This window comes from Alosa alosa, chromosome 3 (genome assembly GCF_017589495.1).
Source record: "Alosa alosa isolate M-15738 ecotype Scorff River chromosome 3, AALO_Geno_1.1, whole genome shotgun sequence".
Taxonomy (NCBI): Eukaryota; Metazoa; Chordata; class Actinopteri; order Clupeiformes; family Clupeidae; genus Alosa; species Alosa alosa.
Genome location: NC_063191.1, coordinates 10,080,362 through 10,099,751, shown reverse-complemented (window position 1 = coordinate 10,099,751; position 19,390 = coordinate 10,080,362). Strand labels below are relative to the sequence as shown.

The 19,390-nt window shown below is 41.8% G+C and overlaps 1 protein-coding gene across 10 annotated transcripts in view; it reads right to left on the bottom strand.

Annotated features, from left to right (window-relative positions):
* The window catches only part of prkag3b (protein kinase, AMP-activated, gamma 3b non-catalytic subunit), a 28,354-nt gene extending 9,797 nt beyond the window's left edge, over nucleotides 1-18,557 (bottom strand). For 3 of the 10 annotated variants that reach the window (XR_007193176.1, XR_007193175.1, XM_048239659.1), the window contains exons 1-4: nucleotides 18,374-18,557; nucleotides 12,282-12,321; nucleotides 10,123-10,235; nucleotides 28-109 (exon numbers count right to left, since the gene is read on the bottom strand). Coding sequence is in view for 6 of the 10 variants with exons in the window: in XM_048239659.1 (XP_048095616.1) it covers nucleotides 28-109; nucleotides 10,123-10,235; nucleotides 12,282-12,321; nucleotides 18,374-18,391 (253 nt within the window). In the remaining 4 variants the exon portion in view is untranslated. Of the gene's footprint in view, nucleotides 1-27; nucleotides 110-474; nucleotides 485-1,378; nucleotides 1,400-10,122; nucleotides 10,267-12,281; nucleotides 12,322-18,373 lie in introns of those variants that run through there. The other 7 variants (XM_048239662.1, XM_048239663.1, XM_048239660.1 and 4 more) reach the window with 7 other exon arrangements.
* Nucleotides 18,558-19,390: the final 833 nt, after the last annotated feature.

Genomic DNA, 19,390 nt, shown 5'->3' with positions numbered 1-19,390 from the left:
GTGTGAAGTTCTGGAATGTTTGCTCACCTACAAAGCTCTGTAACTTGCTGTCCCAAAGTGGAGCAGCTCTCACGCCATTGGCGACCAGAGCGAAAAAGGCCTTCTTCACCTGAGAGAGAGAGAGAGAGAGAGAGAATCAGCCAGAAATAACTGTTGAAATGATCTTACTGATTGAGAAACTATTGATATTTAGTTTTGAAATGAAAGCAAGAGCAAGAATTTTAGAGGGGACAATCCGGTCGTTAAAGGAATTATCCGGAGTAAAATGCACTTTAGATCGATTTACGGATGATTGGGATTACATACGTCGAGTTGACATCCAAATCATGTCATTCGGATGTGTTTTGAGAAAGTTCGATGTTACCGTTTTTAGTCAAAGCTCGTTAGCGTGGAAGTGAGAAGGGCTTATTATTTCGCCGCTACAAAACGCTATTTTTATACCTCTTCTACAGTTCCAAACAACATTGCACTTACGTGGTAGTGAGTAGAGGGTCCCTAAAGCAAAGCCAAAGCGAAGCATCCCGAGGTCTTTATGTGGTCGGATAGAGTCCAGAATGAATTTCATCAAGCCAGTACCTTTCCGGAAATGTTGCCATCTTTGCTGCCAACTTGAGGGGAAAGTCCGTAGGAGTCGATTGCCAAGTGTGCTCTGGAAATTCACAATTTCGTCGCCGTTAAAAAAAAAAACATAGTCCAGTCCATACAACTTCATTTCAATTTCAAAAGAAATACTGGACTATGTTTTTTTTTTTTTTTTTTTTAACGGCGACGAAATTGTGAATTTCCAGAGCACACTTGGCAATCGACTCCTACGGACTTTCCCCTAAAACGAAAACTTTCCCCGTTTTGTATCAGCAAAATAATATGCCCTTCTCACTTCCACGCTAACGAGCTTTGAATAAAAACGACGTGACGTACACTACCCAGCACCAGGGTGACTTCAACACAGCTGCATAGTTATTTGAAAGTTGAGAAAAAAAACGTCAGGCAAGCAGGCATATTCTTTCAACCGTCAAGTCCAGCAGCTGTCAAAATGCAATGGAAATCAGGTGATTTCGGAAGGTATGTATCTGCTTTTATTTATTTATTTATTTTTATCCAGACGGATTTTAAAAGTCCACCCAGAGACATACCCCTCGTGATATCAAGGAATATTCTGCCTTCCATTTCCTTCAGCTTCAAGCAGGTGTCATTCCAGCTAATATTAGCTATCGTAACTCCCCTATTTCCACCGGTCCCGTATTTCCACCGTCTTGCGTGTATGTGTCACTTAATATCCATTTCTATACAAACCAAGACAGCGGACTCCTATAGAAACGCAAACCCGCATACAACATAGGTGTATCTAAATTAGCTATGTACCAAAATGAAATTTTACCGTGACTCGAGGAGCTGTAAACAGTGTTGTAAGGCTCGCGTGTACACAACCGCTTGGAGCTCCAGTGGAATTTTAATTTCACGACGAGAATTCTCGGGTCTAACCGTCCCATGTGCCGTTGAAACGGTGTAAATAGGCGACCCATCGGGCCAGCACTATAACTCCGGCGTGGTAAACAAAATCGGATATTTCAGGCAGTAAATGCTCCGTTAAGAACCAAACCAGATTTTGTTCAAATCTACACAACTATGGCTACTGAAAAATGTAAGGTTAATTTAGTAAATGTTATTTTGAAGTGTTAAAAAACATCGTTGTTTTAGAATTTCTGAACAAAAGTGGTGATAATTGGGGGTGTTACGATACTGTTAATGTTAAATCTTCTAAAGTACAGACTCATAAAAACATAGTTCTGTATTCACTGGGTAGGAACTGCTGAACAGAAACAAAACGAACTTTTACAACGAACTACAATTAGCATACCAGCAGCTGGTAGGTAACGTTAGCAGACTTGGAAACTTTATGCTAATTAAATATGCTTCGTGGCTAACGCTTGTCAACTAGCTAACACAGTCGGCGAAGTCTCTTCACAACACGTAACTTACGATAATAATCATGCCAAACAACATCTTATTAAATCATTCAGGGTAGCCTCATATTATAGCCATGTAACCTACTGGGTAGTTCTTGGTGGTAACATTAACTTGGATTCACTAACTGAATAATGTGTTAACATTAGCTAGCTAACGTAGCACTGCTGAACTTATGTTTGTCAGCCTAATGTTAGGCTAATGGTAATGTTAGTGTTATCAAGATCTGACATAAACGCACGTTTTGTAGGCTATTATGTTTAAAACAACTCCATAATATTAGGTGGTCATAATTTGTCTCCTGGTGGATTTTTATGTCTGTCAATATAATTCACTGGTAATGGTTCATGCAAGTCTTGATATAAAGTGCTGTAGGCTAACAGTGATTAAAATGCACTCTTTTTGTTCTATGATTGACAGGGCTGACCCCCAAAACGGACTTTGGAATCTGCCTGCCTTCATGGAAGTGTCGCATGCATTTTATACTAGGCTATCCAAAAATAAATAAAACTATCAAATGAATAATTGTGTCGACTATTTCATAGCATGGCTTTTGATGGCCATTTGATAGACTGTTTATACCATGCCTAAAGCTGTTAACAGAAGGTGTGACTCAAGTAAATACAAACTTTGAGTTATTACAAGTTTGTAACAGCAGAGTATTTTAAAAATCAACCAGTAGTGTTTGGGGATTTGGTTACATAACCCAAACATTACGTAACTTTAACTAAACAGTTGTGTCAACATAACCCAACATATTGGTTAAATTTCAACCCAGTTGTTGGGTTAAATTTAGTAACCCAATTTGCTTGGTTAAGATAACCCAATGCTGTGTTGGACCCCATTTTACTCAGCGGCTGGGTTGAAAACAACCCAGTTTGGGTTGTTTTCAACCCAGCATTTTTTAGAGTGATATGGCGATGGCAGCTTAAAAAACATTTATTTCACTCATCTCGCTGAAATGAGCGTAGAATGTGACCTGTTGCGCAAAGAAATTAATTAGGCAGATGATCTACATCTCTGTTAACCGAAAGCTAGTTTTCATCTCTATTGTTGATGTGAAATATGTCTCCATAGTGTCAGTGAAGTGATAACATAATTATGCAGTTGCCGGTAGCCAGTGTTCACGTCACGGGAGTCAGAAAGAAGCTACCAAGACGGGCCCTGCTCTGTTTCTGTCCCTCCCAAACTGCGCTAAAATTGTGTAGGCTATTTAACAGCCAGAATTTTAAAAAAATGCCAAGGGGAGGCCCTTTTATGACCCACACTACCTCTTACAAAATAGGCCTACTCCAACGTCCATCTAGCTCTTGTGAAGTATAAACTTCTACAACACTGCCTATACAATTGTCAGCAGTCAGTAACAGCATAATGTGACTTAATGGCCTGTGTGATTGGGATGTGGATTGCTCATTTATTATGAGTAGGCCTATAGGCTATGGTATGGCTATGGTATGGTATTCTCCCCGATATAATAAATACAACACATTGGGTTTGGCAATACTACTTTCACACAAGTGATGGCACCCCTGCTTGGAGACAGAAGATTGTCCTTTTGCTTTTAAGGATTTCATCTGCAATGGAAAAAAATGGAACGACATGTAGGCTATGCTTACTTTAGTGCTGGACTTGGACTCGACTTGATCAATAGGGACTCGACGTGGATCAATAGTGACTCGACTCGGACTTGACTCGGATGCAGGGGCGGATCTAGAGATTTTTTCCTGGGGTGGCGAAGGGGTGGCATGAGGTTCCAGGAGGGGGCCATGGACATTATTCAAAACTTAAAATTCTACGGATTTCATTGAATATGTTTTGTTCTCTACATTACATTACACGAGGTGGGAGGCAAATCGGAGATGTAGCTGGCGTTTTGGATGATGTGGGTCTTAATATGTGAATTTCTTTCTCTGTGTAATCACTATACAGTCTGTACTGTCAAAAAGCAATTCTAGGGTGGTTTGGAGGTATGTTCCCCCAGATAATTATTTTAAAAAATGACCCCTCAAATGATTTCTTCTAGTTAGTTTTGAGGGAATATGGATACATTTATAAAATAAGCCATCAATAGATTTAGGTTATACCTACCTAACCTAGATTCAGGTTATATGGATTGAAACAAGATTCTGATGATTTGGGGGGTATTTTTGCAATGATAACCAAATGATGTGTTCTAGTGAGTTTCAAATATGGACAAATTTAGTCATACAAATTCAATAAATTTAGATCTGAATTGAAACAAGATTCTAATGCAGGATTGTTGCAAAAACATTCTTTTTTCCATTTTCATTATAATACAACAATTTAAAATGTACATAACAAGAATGTAATTATTAATCTACCACCTCACTAATAAATAGTGCTGGGCGGTATGACCAAAAATGTATATCACGGTATTTTTCAAAATTCTTACGGTTTCACGGTATATGACGGTATTTTTTTTCCCATGCATAATCAGATGTTCACAGCATTTTCTACAAGTTGAGAGAGGAATTGCTGCAGTAGCCTACATTGAGTAAGAATGGTATATTTTACTGTCATGATGTAGAATAACTAGTGGTAATGCAGTTTTGCATGGCCCCAGAAAATTATGCTATTTACAAAGAGCCACTCATGATTCTAATGAAGAATCTAATCAGAATGCAAAGACAATTGCAGTCAAAATACAGAACTTTTACTGTGCAAATTTCACAAACATCTTGTATAAAACTAATACAAAAATTAGGCTAGTGTAACTTGCAATAATTATACTTTTTTGAAAATTATACAATTTAAAATAAAACATCTCTGCTAATATGCTTACTCTGTCAAATAGGCCTATCAGAAACATGCCTTATTGTTATTGTGTGGTTTACATGACGTTAGTGGTAGGCTAACGTTAACTTCATGTGGATGTGGATGTCTTCTTGTTAGCCTGCCATGAGCTTCGGTTCGGTTCGCTAGGCAAAACATTAACAAAAAAGTTCGTTTTGGTGCACTGATGACAGTCAGGATCATTTCTAACTAGCCAGCTAGTATTGCTCAGTGCATGCTAGCTACCTGGATAATTTCAGCGAATATTCTTAAGGTGAGATGAATGATAAGAACATTCAACTTCACTGTGTTGCTAACTAACGACATCACCTACTAGCCAGCTAGTTACAGCATATGGTTACAGCTGTTGAACAATCTCAATATAATTTTCGTGACGGTAAATCCCTTTCAATGCAGTATCCCTTAACGTTTTTCCTTAACTAAAGAACAATTTAAGGTATTCTGTGCAACACCCTTAAATAAACCCCCTACCTAAGGAGAAATTGAGCCTTAAGGGTCATATTCAGGGGAAAAACTTAAGGTGTTTTGTGTTTACCCTCACTATGCCTGGCATTGGCACCATGGGTGCATGTGAAGAAAGTCCTGTCTGAAACACTGTCGCGCGGCGCAGCGTTCCAAACGTTGTGTAGGCCTAATCAAATACACCGGTATGGCGGTATATTAAAAATTCATATAACGAAAATATACACCAGTATACGGTGTGAACCGGTATACCGCCCAGCACTACTAATAAACATGCAAACACACACACTGGTGGACAGTAACTAAGTACTGGGTATGGGTATCTAATTCAATTATTTAATTCTTTGGAAGGTTTTTACTTCAACCCCCACTACAATTAAAGGCCAAATATCTTTAGCAGGGATTAGAAACGGTTCAAAGAATGAAAATGAAAACCGGAAACGAACACAGTTTTTGGAAGGACGTAACTGAAAACGGGAGCCAAACCAATTGTTCCGGAGTGAAAACGTAATTTTCAATTTTAGATAACCGGTTAATAATGGTATTTATCATTCTGATTAACCTTTGTTTGAATATTATTCAAAACTCCATAGACTTGGAAAGTCACCTGCCCACACAGTGTTCCCCAGACCCCTTATAGGATGAATTTAGTCAGATGTTATGAATCGGTATCTCCCCTGCATAATTGGCTAGAACTACTAGTTGATATTAATATCCAACACTATGTATGTAGTCTAAATTACTGAAACAATTTGTGAAATGAGATACCAGAGACACTAGGCAAATATTTAGGCCTGTCATGCTGGTAGCACCATACATAAGTTAGGCTATTGCAAGGCTTAAAGCTATTATTAGGTATTATAATATTATAAGACCTAATATTATATATGTATTATAATATTATGATATCAAATAATGTTTTTGCTCAGAACGAACCTAAATGGAAATCAGTCCCCCTCAGTCCCTGATCTTTAGTGCCAAATTATGTTTTGCCATTCACAATTTAGGCTACTCACTCACTCACAAAGTGGTGAATAATGAAGTACATGTATACTGTATTAAAGTACCTTTATAAATATCCTATTAAGAAACGACCTCAAACACGAGTGAACAAGCAACATGTTAATTTCTTGAGGACACAAACTCCTGTGCTGGCCTCAGCTTGTTGGTTCATCTACCAGCAAATGATTGAAATCCATCACCCAATGGAACTGGACGATTTAACTGGAATCTAAGCAATTCACTCATGCACAAAGCTTCATATGTGATGTGCTTTGACATCATCAAACGTCTAGTCTAGCCTACTCTGAGTAGGGTTTGTTTGAAAATAGTAGGCTACTTTTACTTATTGTGATTGAGTAGAATTTCAGTCATGTAACTGTACTTTTACTTGTGTAGATTGATTTACGCCGTGTATGAAAAGAAAGGAAAAAGAAAAACACAACCGCCACCAGCTTGACACCGATTAGATATTCTAGTTTGATTTGACATGTCGACCAAATTTAGATAGTCATAGATGCAGGGAAAGTGGATGCATGACAATTTTGAGAACCTGTGTTGAATTATCACGTGTATTAATGGGTTGACATCGACAGCAGTATTTACAATCAAAGGTTATAAACTAGCGAAACACACAAATAGACTTTAGACTTTAAACGTTAAGCTACGCATGAGCATGCCCTTATTATCTGATCCTGACCATCATCGAAAAAAATTCGATGAGACAGTCTTGGCGGATGTAAATGACATAGACTAACAGTGAGGTTGTTGCCGGGTTAACTGATTTATGGACTGACTATGGGTCTGATTATGGACTTTTTTCAACTTGGTGGTCAAACTTACCACTTCGTTGTAGGCCTACAGACAGTTGACACATAGTTGCATGCACTGTGCAATCTGCTGCCAATGGTGAAATTTCGCGAGGGGTCACTGGCGCTTGATGGTGATGGGTGAAACCATTGTGAGGGAGCGGGGGATTCTAAATCGGCGATTTCTGTTTGAGAGGAGTTTGGTGCGGGTTTCACACCTTCTCACAGTCCAACATGTATGAACATAAAATATACTTAAAAAAATATTATCTGATTTATAAATGGGGTGGCAGTTGCCACCCTTTGCCACCCCATAGATCCGCGCATGCTCGGATGAGTAGTGGACTCGACTCGGACTTGACATTTTTTTTTAATGACTTGGACTTGAACACTGGGGACTCGAACCTTGACTCGGACTCGAGGCATAGTGACTTGACTACAACACTGAATGTAGCTACCTGGCCTCTATGGGCAGCTCTGTAGTCTAACTGAAGCTACCTGGGGCCGGTTCCCCAAAACGTTTTTATCGCTAAGTAGTTCTTAACCTATTCCTTAACCTATCTCTTAACGTTATGGCACGATTCCTGACACGTTCGTACGCTAAGTATATCTTCTGTAAGTTACACGTTCGTAAGGTTGGTCTGGACCATTCGTAAGCTCTCTCTTAGCGTTGTTTGAGCTCTCAAGACGCTATAGTCGCCGCCACTGTGCAGCAGTCTTTAGAAATCAGCGCAGCGCAGTACAAGTCAAACTATGGTAGGCCGACAGTATGTTGACAATGTTGTGGCTCAACGATGATTTTATGTTATGGACATTTTAAGACTAATAATAAAATATGTTCGCAATGGATGCAGGCCTATTTATGAAGTTTACTGTATTTGGTATCAGAACTAATATGGTGGTAATTAGCCTAGGCTATTTAGTAATGTCATTGAAGCTTTCAAATTAGCAATCACTTTTGATAATTAAAAGCTGGCAAAGATCTATAAATGGGTAAGCATGGTGGTGTCCAGTAAGCGACCAACTAGGCCTATGGCAGCAGAGGCGATTGCTCTAAGACTACAGGGGAAGCTCAGCCTCCTCTAAAATATCACAGAAAATCGCACCAAATAACACTATTACATTAGCTTCTAGCCTACTATTCCAACTAGAACATGCTGAAAAATTTTTCAACTTCATGGCTAGTTTGTTCAGCAATAAGGTTTAGCCGGTCATTTATCGTGATTTCGCACCCGTAATACATTGCTGTAACAACACGATCCATCAAAAAACCATGCCAAAACAGGAACCAAAGTTTCACAGGCACCGTTGTGGTAGAACAAAGGACCTACAACCTCGTCCTTTCATTGGAGAGTCACCTCGCATTCAACGGATTCATTTGCATAAAGATGGGCTTCGCCAGCTTTTTTGACGCCAAACATATTTTCAAATGCAGCTGCCTTCCCGAATGCTTTATGGCGCCAAGTAAAGTCGCTTGGATCGCCACCCATAGGACTAGAGTGGAATGCGACACGACAAAATGAAGTGTCGTGCAAGTGGATCGGTACCGTTAGTGTTGGCAGGTGAAGTCGAGAGACAAGGCAAGTTACAGCTCAAATTCTCATAATTTGGGAGCAATACAGCCGGTTTCTATTTGTCTGGAGTTACAGAGTTTGTGACTTGCTTTTGTTCCAGTTGTGTATTTAGGCTAAATTAGGTAGCGCGCTATATAACGGTGTAGGCTACATGCCATGTCTGCCATGCTAACTCTATAGCCTACTGTTTGAAATACTTTTTGCCCTCAAAGAACAATATAGCACCTTAATAATATTAATTTAATAATTTACCATTTTTATCAGAGCTTCCCCTGTTCCAAAGAGCAGCAATCGCCACTGTATGGCAGCGATCCAACGTGTCCTTGCATTAAATCAAAAACGGCGTGTAGTCCATGTCGCTCCATAGCTCTTTTTTGTTGCTGTTGCACAAGTTATTCCGAAAGCTGGAAAACGGTGTCACCTTGTGCAAGCTCACCTCGTCCAGCAAAACTTCAAGTTCCTCTGACGAGAAGCTTGGTGACTTTTTTTACGTTGCTTCCCCACCCTACTGTATCTAAATGTCTCTCTGTTCATTGTAGATAGGTTGCTTTTTATTGAAAACATTAACCAATGGCAATCATTTTTTTAATTTGAACCTTGAATTTCCCCTGGGGATCAATAAAGTATCTATCTATCTATCTATCTATCTAATACCGCATTAAACAGAAGTAACTGCAGCTGCTTGCCAATCAATTATAATTGTAAGGTACCTTACCATTAATATAAAAGTGTATTACATCATTTTAAAAAGTTGTTAAATCCATGTCAAGAAGTGGCACAAGTGGCACAACAGGATAAGGATGATTAGCGAGGGATAGGCCTACCCGGTTAGTCTACCCGTCACAACATATCGTGTGAACATATTACTGACAATTTGATAATTTAGTTAATAGTTTATACTGATAACTTAAACTATGTTAAAATAAATGTTACTGGAATAATTTGAGGAATGTTTCATTTGCATAGAACGTGTTGTGTTTCTTAACGCCATGCACCTTCACGTGAAGTAGAAAAAAATCGATTCCTGAGCAATCGATGCCAACTAATTCAGCACCTTCACTTGGGACAGCTTTGTAACGCCGAACGTAAGAGGCAGCGTGTTAAGAAGCTTCCTAAGGGACACTTCGGGAACACACTTAGGAACATAAATAACTTTGGTAAGATATATCTTTTGAGTCTTCTTAGCGCGCTAAGAGTGAGCGTTATCGGGGAACTGGCCCCAGGTCTCTATGGAGCCTATGGGCTGCTAGTTAACACACCTGAAGCTAACCGTCTTCTGCGGGCTGCTCTGTAACCCACCTGAAGCTACCTGGCCTCTTTGGGCTGGTCTTTAACACACCTGAAGCTATCTGGCCATTATGGGCTGGTCTTTAACACACCTGAAGCTATCTGGCCATTATGGGCTGGTCTTTAACCCACCTGAAGCTACCTGGCCTCTATGGGCTGGTCTTTAACCCACCTGAAGCTATCTGGCCTCTATGGGCTGGTCTTTAACACACCTGAAGCGTTGTGTCGAAGATGACCAGCTTGGAGCTGGTGGGGATGGCGTCATAGCAACAGTGGCTCAGCATGAAGCGCATGTAGACGTCTGCGCCGGGCTCCAGGGGAGGGCCTGAGAAAGGGGATGGGGGAGACGCACCCTGCTGCAGGTGCAGTCAGTCAAGCTCAACACACACACACACACACACACGCACACACACACACACAAGCGTGCACACTAACATATAGAAAGGCTAACGTGCTAACATGCACTCTGTTATACACACACGCGCACACACGCAAGTACACAAACACTGAAACATGCAAATATACTGTATACACACACACGCACACACACACACACAGGTTTTACTTCTTCACCCACAGCACATGTATGCACACACACACCAGCATAAAAAGCACATACACTGGCCCTGCAATTAAATCCTCACATAGCATTACAGTATGTCACATACAGCATTGTGAGCTGAGCTACAAAATGCAATAGGTCATGTATACACACAACACATGCAGATAGATAGTATACTACCTTTGACAAGCCTGTATTTATGTAAACACACATACACACCCATGCTTGCACAACCGTATGTATGTACGGCCACACACAGGGCCAGATGTACGCATATTTCATAACGAAGTTATCAGCGCCATGGACACACCGCAGATTGCGAAGCTGTCAGACCCAAGTTTCCGCCGTGATTTATCAATCGTTCAATCCTTTAGTGTAAACTGCCTTTCTGCCCTTCTCCCCCATAAACGCAATTTACTTAATGTCCACAACTGAATGGCAGCCACACAAGCGCAGTTGAATGAAGTTAACTGATGACAACATTAAAAAGAATCAAACGCTTAGTGATCATGAAATAATACCATTCATGATAAGATGTCAACAAGCAGGGAGATAATGAAGATCAGTAGTTCTACTCAAACTACTTGTGCACGTGAGGCTATGGAAGATTGGTCAAATCTAGCAAGTAGGAAAGTTTAAGTGAATGACGGAAAGTGAAAGTAAGACATGCAAAAGGCCAACGAAAAATTAAGGTTGCTTTTGGTAGTACAAATACTTTCACCACAAAAACTGGTGTTCTAAATAGCGATTATGTTGTCTTTGAAAGGTTCTTTTATTGACGCATTGAACTGCAATGTGGATTAACACCTGTTTTTACAAGGCGGAAGTATTTAGGCGCAGAATAGACGTGCGCTTTCAGGAGCAGTCTTTGTACATACCGCGGAATACATAACTAGGCGTGCATGACATGACAATCGCAATCTGCCACTTTCAGCTCCCACGACAGGCAGTTTGCGCTTTTACATCATTGCGGCCTGTTTGTACATACCTCGCAATGATTTTACACGCACATTGCGAAACAAATACGCCTGAAATGGGCGCAAAAGTGTTAGTACATCTGGCCCACAGTCTTTCAAATATACACAGGCCGTGAACTTCTTGGGCCTCTCAAGAGGAAGAGGAGTCGAGGAAGAGGAGTCGTTGGGCAACCAGTAAGTCGAGCCTGACTCCTCCTGACTCTGTTGAAGTGTCCTTGAGCAGGACACTGAACTCCAAACTGCTCTTGATGTGCAGGTCTCATGCCAATGGTGTATGAGTGTATGTGTGTGTGTGTGTGTGTGTGTGTGTGGGTGAATGCAAGGCATGAAACTATAAAGCACTTTGAGTGCTCGGAGGAGTAGATTTATACCATTTATCATTCGGCAGATTGCAATTCAGCCATCACTGCGTGGTCAACAGCATTTCATGCACTGTCACTATGTCTGAATATTAATATCTTGCAAAGCCACCAACTGAGTGAACTTCCAGCTCGTCGACTAGCACACAAACACTATGCCACTGATCAACTCTAGCGCTACGTGTCACTAATTGGGTTATGATTATGTTATGCCCAACAGGCTTCCCAGACAAGAACATTTACGTCCTAAACAGATTAGCATAGCCCAGATCAGACAAGAAACGTGAGAGAAAACAAAACAAAACGAACTCACATGCAGAGACATGCTTACACACACAAATACACTCTCACATACACAAATACACTCACACACCCTCACACACACAAACACACTCACACACACAAACACATTCACACAAACAAACACAAATACAGTCTCACACATACATACAAGCAGAAGTTATGAGAGATACCTGTGTTCTTCATGGTAAGGCCCTCATCCATGAACTGTTCCTACCAATGTACAAACATGAGCAGGATTAACATTAAAAAAAAAAACTCCTCTAGGCAGAGACTTCATGCAACTTCATTCCTGTGGTTCCAATCAATCTATATCACTTTCAGTTCCAATCAAATCAGTTAAATCAACTGTAAATGACACTGTACAGAAGTTGGGTTGAACTGTGCAGAATTTAACTGAATTGTTGAAACGTTGCTAAGGGCGTCCTGTAGCCTGGCTTCCGATTGGTCAGTCCAGCGCTTGACCTCCTTCGTCACTGGGGGGTCCGTCTGACTTCTCTGTTTGTACATAGGCAAACAGCGGCATGATCTGATTTTCCGAAAGCTGGTAGAGACTTAGCTTTGTAACTGTTCTTGAACTGTGTGTAGCAGTGATCCAGTGTGTTGTCACCACGTGTAGGGAAGTGAATGTGTTGAATAAATTCAGGCATGGACCGGTTCAGATGTACTTGATTGAAATCACCGGCCACTAGCGCAGCTTCAGGGTGCGTGTGTTGTTGTCTATTTAACACTTCTTGCAATTCTGAAACCGCAGCATCTGTGTTGGCTTGTGGAGGAATGTAGACAGCGTTGAATATTACTGAAGTAAACTCGGGGCAGGTAGAAGGGTCGACAGATGATCGCTAGATGTTCTAGATGAGGCGAGCAGGACTTTGAGAGAACGGTGACATTTCTAAGATTACACCACTTGCTGTTCGTCATGATGCAAACACCGCCACCTTTCGATTTTCCAGATTCCTCAGTCCTGTCAGAGCAAGCAGCATAGAAAAACTCCACCGGAGTGATGGCACAGTCCGGTACAAGTTCAGTTAGCCATGTCTCAGTAAAGCATAGAATGTTACAGTCCCTGATGTCTCTTTGAAACTGTATCCTCGCTCTTAGTTCAACCATCTTGTTCACAAAAGACTGGACATTGGCTAGGAGAATGGGAGATGTTCAAGACGAACTCTGCTGACATAAATGAGTTTACGGAAGTATCATTGAGTTACATCAATATGTTAACTGATTCCATCATCCCAACTGTAAAGATCCGAAGCTTCCCTAACCAGAAGCCATGGGTGGATAGAGAAGTGAGAACGGCATTAAAGACACGCACCATGACTTATAATGCTGGGCTTATTTCAGGGGATATGACGGATTACAAAGCAGCATCTTATAGTTTACGTAGAGCTATTAAAGATGCTAAGCAGCGCTATAGAGACAAAGTTGAAGCTGATTTCTTGGAGGGTGATCCAGCACGAGTGTGGAAAGGACTCCGAACCATCACTGGCTTTGAAAGAAAGTCCCCTCCTGTGATGAATGTGAGTAAAGCCCTCCCCGATGAACTTAATGCTTTTTATGCTCGCTTTGACATGAAAAAACACAGACTATCTTGCACTAGCTGCAGCATGTGAAGCAAAATGAGGATGCACCTTTCTGTGTCTCTGAGGTCGATGTGAGCAATGCCTTTAGGAGGGTTAATTGTTGAAAAGCTGCTGGACCGGATGGAATTTCTAACAGGGTTTTGAAATCCTGCGCTGCTCAGTTAGCTCCTGTGTTCACTTATATCTTTAACACATCATTGGCTCAAAAAACAGTTCCTACTTGCCTCAAGCAGTCTGTTATTGTTCCAGTACCGAAAAACAAAAGTCCATCATGTCTGAATAACTACCGCCCAGTAGCCCTGACGTCTACAGTGATGAAGTGTTTTGAGAAGCTTGTGAAAAACATTATCTGCTCATCCCTCCCTGCCTCCTTCGACCCCCTCCAATTTGCTTACAGAGCCAACAGGTCTACAGAGGATGCCATCTCAAACCTCATGCACACCACCTTAACTCACCTGGAGGAGGGGAATGGGAATTATGTGAGGATGCTGTTCATTGACTTTAGTTCAGCATTCAACACGATAGTACCTCTCACCTTGGTCACAAAGATGAAGGCCTTAGGACTGAACACCACCCTGTGTCACTGGATATTTCACTTCCTCACCAACCGTTTACAAGTGGTTAGAGTGGGGGGTCTGACATCTGACTCATTAACCATCAGCACTGGTGCTCCCCAAGGCTGTGTTTTGAGTCCACTGCTGTACAACATCTACACACATGACTGCAAAGCCAACAGTAGTCATACCTCCATCATCAAGTTTGCAGATGACACAGTGATCTTGGGCCTGATTAGTAACAACAATGAACAGCTCTACTTGGATCAGGTTGATTAGGTGGCACAGTGGTGTCAATCTAACAGCTTGACACTGAATATCAATAAAACCAAGGAAATGGTAGTGGATTACAGAAGGAAGCAGCAGAACTACAGTTACACCCCACTAATGATCAGCGGGCAACCTGTAGAGAGAGTCACAAGTTTTAAATACCTTGGTGTCCACATTACTGAAGACTTAACGTGGACTGTTAACACTCAATATGTTCTGAAGAAGTCCAGACAACGATTCTACTTCCTTCTACATCCATCATGAAGGCCTTCTTCAGCGGTTGAGAGTGTTCTAACTGGTAGCATCATCACCTAGTATGGGAACTCCACAGTTAGAGATTGTAGTACTCTGCAGAGAGTAGTGCGCTCAGCTGAACGTGCATTATAAGAACTCAACTCCCTGCTCTACAAGATATCTATTCCAGAAGAGTACTCCTAAGAGCCCAAAAGATTCTGAAGGACTCTTCTCATCCTAACAATGGATTATTCCTACCGCTGAAATCAAGAAGACGCCTATGTAGTCACAAAGCCAGAACTTAGAGACTCAGGAGAAGTTTTTATCCCCAGGCCATCCGAACTCTGAACTCACACTATACTGACTTTGCACACATTCACTCCTCAGCACTCTCAAACATTTCCCAACTCTGAATTAACACTATACTGACTTTGCACTCATTCACTCCTCAGCACTCATGACCCCCACACACACACCTACATGACTTTTACATCCCTCTCCCTATGCTACAGACCTTTTATTTATTTTCTTATTTCATCACACGTCAAAACACACGCACACACATGCACACACACACACACACACACATCTGACTTTCTCCAACTTTTGCACATCTCCATAGAACTTTTTATTTATTATTTTTGATTTCTCCCTACATACACAGCACATTGTCTTCAGGATCTTCTCCAACACACATCCTCTACATACTTACAGCACACTGCCCCCACCTACCCACACATACACTACACACACACACACACACAGTCACTGCTCCACTCCCCTCCCACCCACACACACATCTTCACTGTCATCACTCACATACATCATACATACAGTACTCTGCTTGCAATAGTAAGTCCCTTCACCATACTTGCAGTGCCCCCCCCCCCCCCCCTACCTACACAGCACATTATTTCATCAGGAAGCTTCTCCAACACACATCCCCCCCAATACACAGCACATTGTCTCATGAGGAAGCCTCTCCCCACATCCACACAGCACACTATCCCATCTCCCCTGTCATCCCCCCAACACACACACCAAGACCCCTGGCAGTTGGGTTAGCCCCTTGAGCCGTGGATCTGCCCAAGGTTTCTTCCTTGGTAAGGGAGTTTTTCCTTGCCCCTGTTGCTCTTGGGTGCTCCTTGTTGGTGCTCCCCAATCCCAATCCTCCCCCACCTTTCTTATGCAGCCCTTGCCACTTAATCTACTATGTAACTATGTGACAATGAACTTCCTTGTATCGTTGTATCCTTGTGTGTGTGTGTCCTTTGCCATGTCTCCATGGGTTTTGCTGGGCTGAGGTGAGGTGAGGTGAGTGTGTTGGCAGCGGAGAGCAGAGTGGGCACAGAAGCCTCGACAGCATGAGACCAATGAGGGCACTGCCAACGGAGGCTTGCCTGCCAAGCCTGCCTGCTTCCTCCGCCACATAGCTTTACCATGATGAACTGCCACATGGATGAATGCCCCCCAACCCCCCCAACACACACACACACTATAGGAAGAATCTCGCTCGCAAGTGCAGGTACACACACACACACAGACACACAGCCCTGATTATATATGAAAACAAACAGCCTGATGAAAACAGCCTGACGAACACACACACACACACACAAACAGCCCATGTCAGATGTACACACACACACACACACACACAAAGAGTATGTGAGTGAGAGAGAGAGAGAAAGAGTAAATGTGTGTGTGTGTGCAGGTGTCTTAAAAAGAGTCTGTGTGTGTGTGTGAGAGAGAGGTATGTGAGTTTTCTGTCAGTCTTGTCAATATCACATGTACCACACACACATACACATCCTGATCTGATCCTGCAGACCAAAATGTGAATGTGACACAACACAGGTTGAAGAAAATGCCCACTAGGAGTGAAAACAACTGCCACTAGGAGTGAAAACAAATGCCCACTAGGAGTGAAAACAAATGCCCACTAGGAGCAAAGTGAAAACAAATGCCCACTAGGAGTGAAAACAAATGCCCACTAGGAGCAAAGTGAAAACAAATGCCCACTAGGAGCACAGTGAAAACAAATGCCCACTAGGAGCACAGTGAAAACAAATGCCAGTAAACCTGAGCGAGAGCACCTGCTTTTTCCAGCCCTGGTTTGGATTGGTTTTGAAATGTCAAATGACAGTATGTTTTTAGCCACATTTCTCCATGGTGGGCGCTAGGCGGGTGTGTTATTATGAGCTGAGCGTATACCGAGGGAGACACAAAGAGCTTTCTAGAAGAGGAACAGCAATGACGGTGCAGAAATCTGCGATAAGTGAGTTAACTGATGTAGACAATGGTGTCATTTTCTTCAGTAACTGTGTTAGGCCAAACATGTTGTCTTGAGACAGCTTGGCAACAGAAATGCAAAACTATATATAACTATATATATATATTACTGTAATTATATAGATATACAGTTGTGCTATATATAAAGTTACATACACTGTACATACACATGCTAAAGTTGACTAAAATGACTAGCTATTAGGCTAACTGAAATAAAACCATGGCAATCTCCAGGTATTGTGAAGGTATGATGTGGGGCTATTTGAATTCCAAAGGCCATAGGAACTTTAGCAGGATGCATAGTATCCTGGATCCATGAAATAAAAAAAAAATATGAATGAAAAATATGAACACATCTTCTGATATAGATTTAAAACAAGAATGCATATTTAATCATAATTTTAAGAGCGAAATCTTAAACATACAAAGTTGACACTGTCATTCAACGTGCTTAAATGCTATTGAGACGCAAAACATACCCCGAATTATAGAATGACCATATAGAGAGTATACTGTATGTGTGTGTAACATTATATATAACATTGAACTTCAAAATGCACAGGTGACACTGACCAGTCATCATTTAACGTGATTGTCTAATGTTCCCACTTAACTCAATATCCCAGTGCTCATCATCAGCCCACTCTCATCATCACATCACATGCACCTGACTGTCCCAGGTTCAGCTGAGCGTGCCCTGTGCACAGAGACCTTCAGACAGATTGCTGTTCTGGTCCTGAGATGTGTGTGTGTGTGATTGTGTATGTGTTTGAGGGGGGGGGGCAGCTGACTGCATGACTGCATGGGGTCTTTCTCGGACATCAACCAGTATTGCACTGCGGTCTCTTGCAAACATTACAACTACTTAAGCACAGCTATTTAAAAACATGTCACTTTAAGAATCTGTTCTTCCTCACACACATACACTAACCAGCGGTATGTCTGAGGTATCTGTTCCTTAGATAGATAGATAGATAGATAGATAGATAGATAGATAGATAGACAGATAAGATAGATATAGATACTTTATTGATCTCCAAGGGGGAAAAAGTACAGTTCCTGCCTAAATCAAAACCGCTTTGCAAGATCGAGACCAAATATGATGTTCGATTCAAGTTGCACTTGAATACTTCTGCATACTGTCAAACTGTGAATGGACGGCACACACTCCACTCATTGGCCAGCGTCTGGAAAAGTTTACAGCATTCACACTCTCTCACAGGCCATACCCAGAGGTGCCAAGTGCTAATGTTAGCCGCCAGCGTGCTAGTACTTTCCACACACACAAACGCTCTCAACATTCGTAGGTAGCGTGCGCAGTGTGTGTTTTACCTCTGTTAGTGGCTCCATGTTGTGGCAGCGTGTTCCTGGACCGGCGGAAGGGGAGGTCTCTCTCTGTCTCACACGGGAAGAGTCTTTAGCACGGCCACAGCAGCATTCTCCTTCTGTGCCTCTGTCTGTCTCTGTGTGTGTGTGAGTGTGTGTTTAGAGGGAAGGAGCTTGGCCATCTAAATCATGAGACAGCGCAACAGGGCTTCCAAAGAGCAAGGGGGAGGGGCGGACATGTGTGTGTGTGTGTGTGTGTGTGTGTGTGTGTGTGTACACACAGACAAGGCCGAACTGTAAGGACCAACTGTGTGAGGGCCAACCCACAAAGGGAAAAGGGCACTAAAGGTAACTGGTCTCAAGTTCTTAACCAAGGGTGTGTGTGTGTGTGGTGGGACTGGCAAGGCTTGATGAGTGAAGTGAGGAAATCACTGCTTGCAAAGCATTTAGCCTAGTCTAAATATCTGGGCCATTAAGTATTAAGTCCACATACAACAAAATGGCTTGATGGAGACACACACGCACACACATCCAGGCAGATTAAAAGTTAAATAATATTATTTAGATTCAAGTAATATTCAAGTTCATCTGTTTCAATACACTTGTAGGGCCTAAATATTTTCAATATGTTTACATGTATTCTGTGTGGTTCTGGGTTCTCCAGAGACGTCTTGAGAACTTGACTCACAGCAAAAGTACAGGGATGAGGCACTTTGCTTGGCTGGCTTGTGCACTTTTCGGTTTGCCAAGAAAATTTCTAAACAAATTGACACAATGCCATCTGAAATACACTACAGTAGCTTGTTTCCCCCCACCCCTCACTAATGTGTGTGTGTGTGTGTGTGCAGGCAAGAGATAGAGTAACACACACACTATGCACTGACACAAATATCGGAACATATTAAACATAATTACCACAAGTAATTATCCTGCAGCCCACAAGTGTGTTTGAGCTGTGGGACTGTCAAGGGTGTGTGAGAATTTCAATGTGCAGCAGTTCCAGACGTGGCTATTTATATCCTA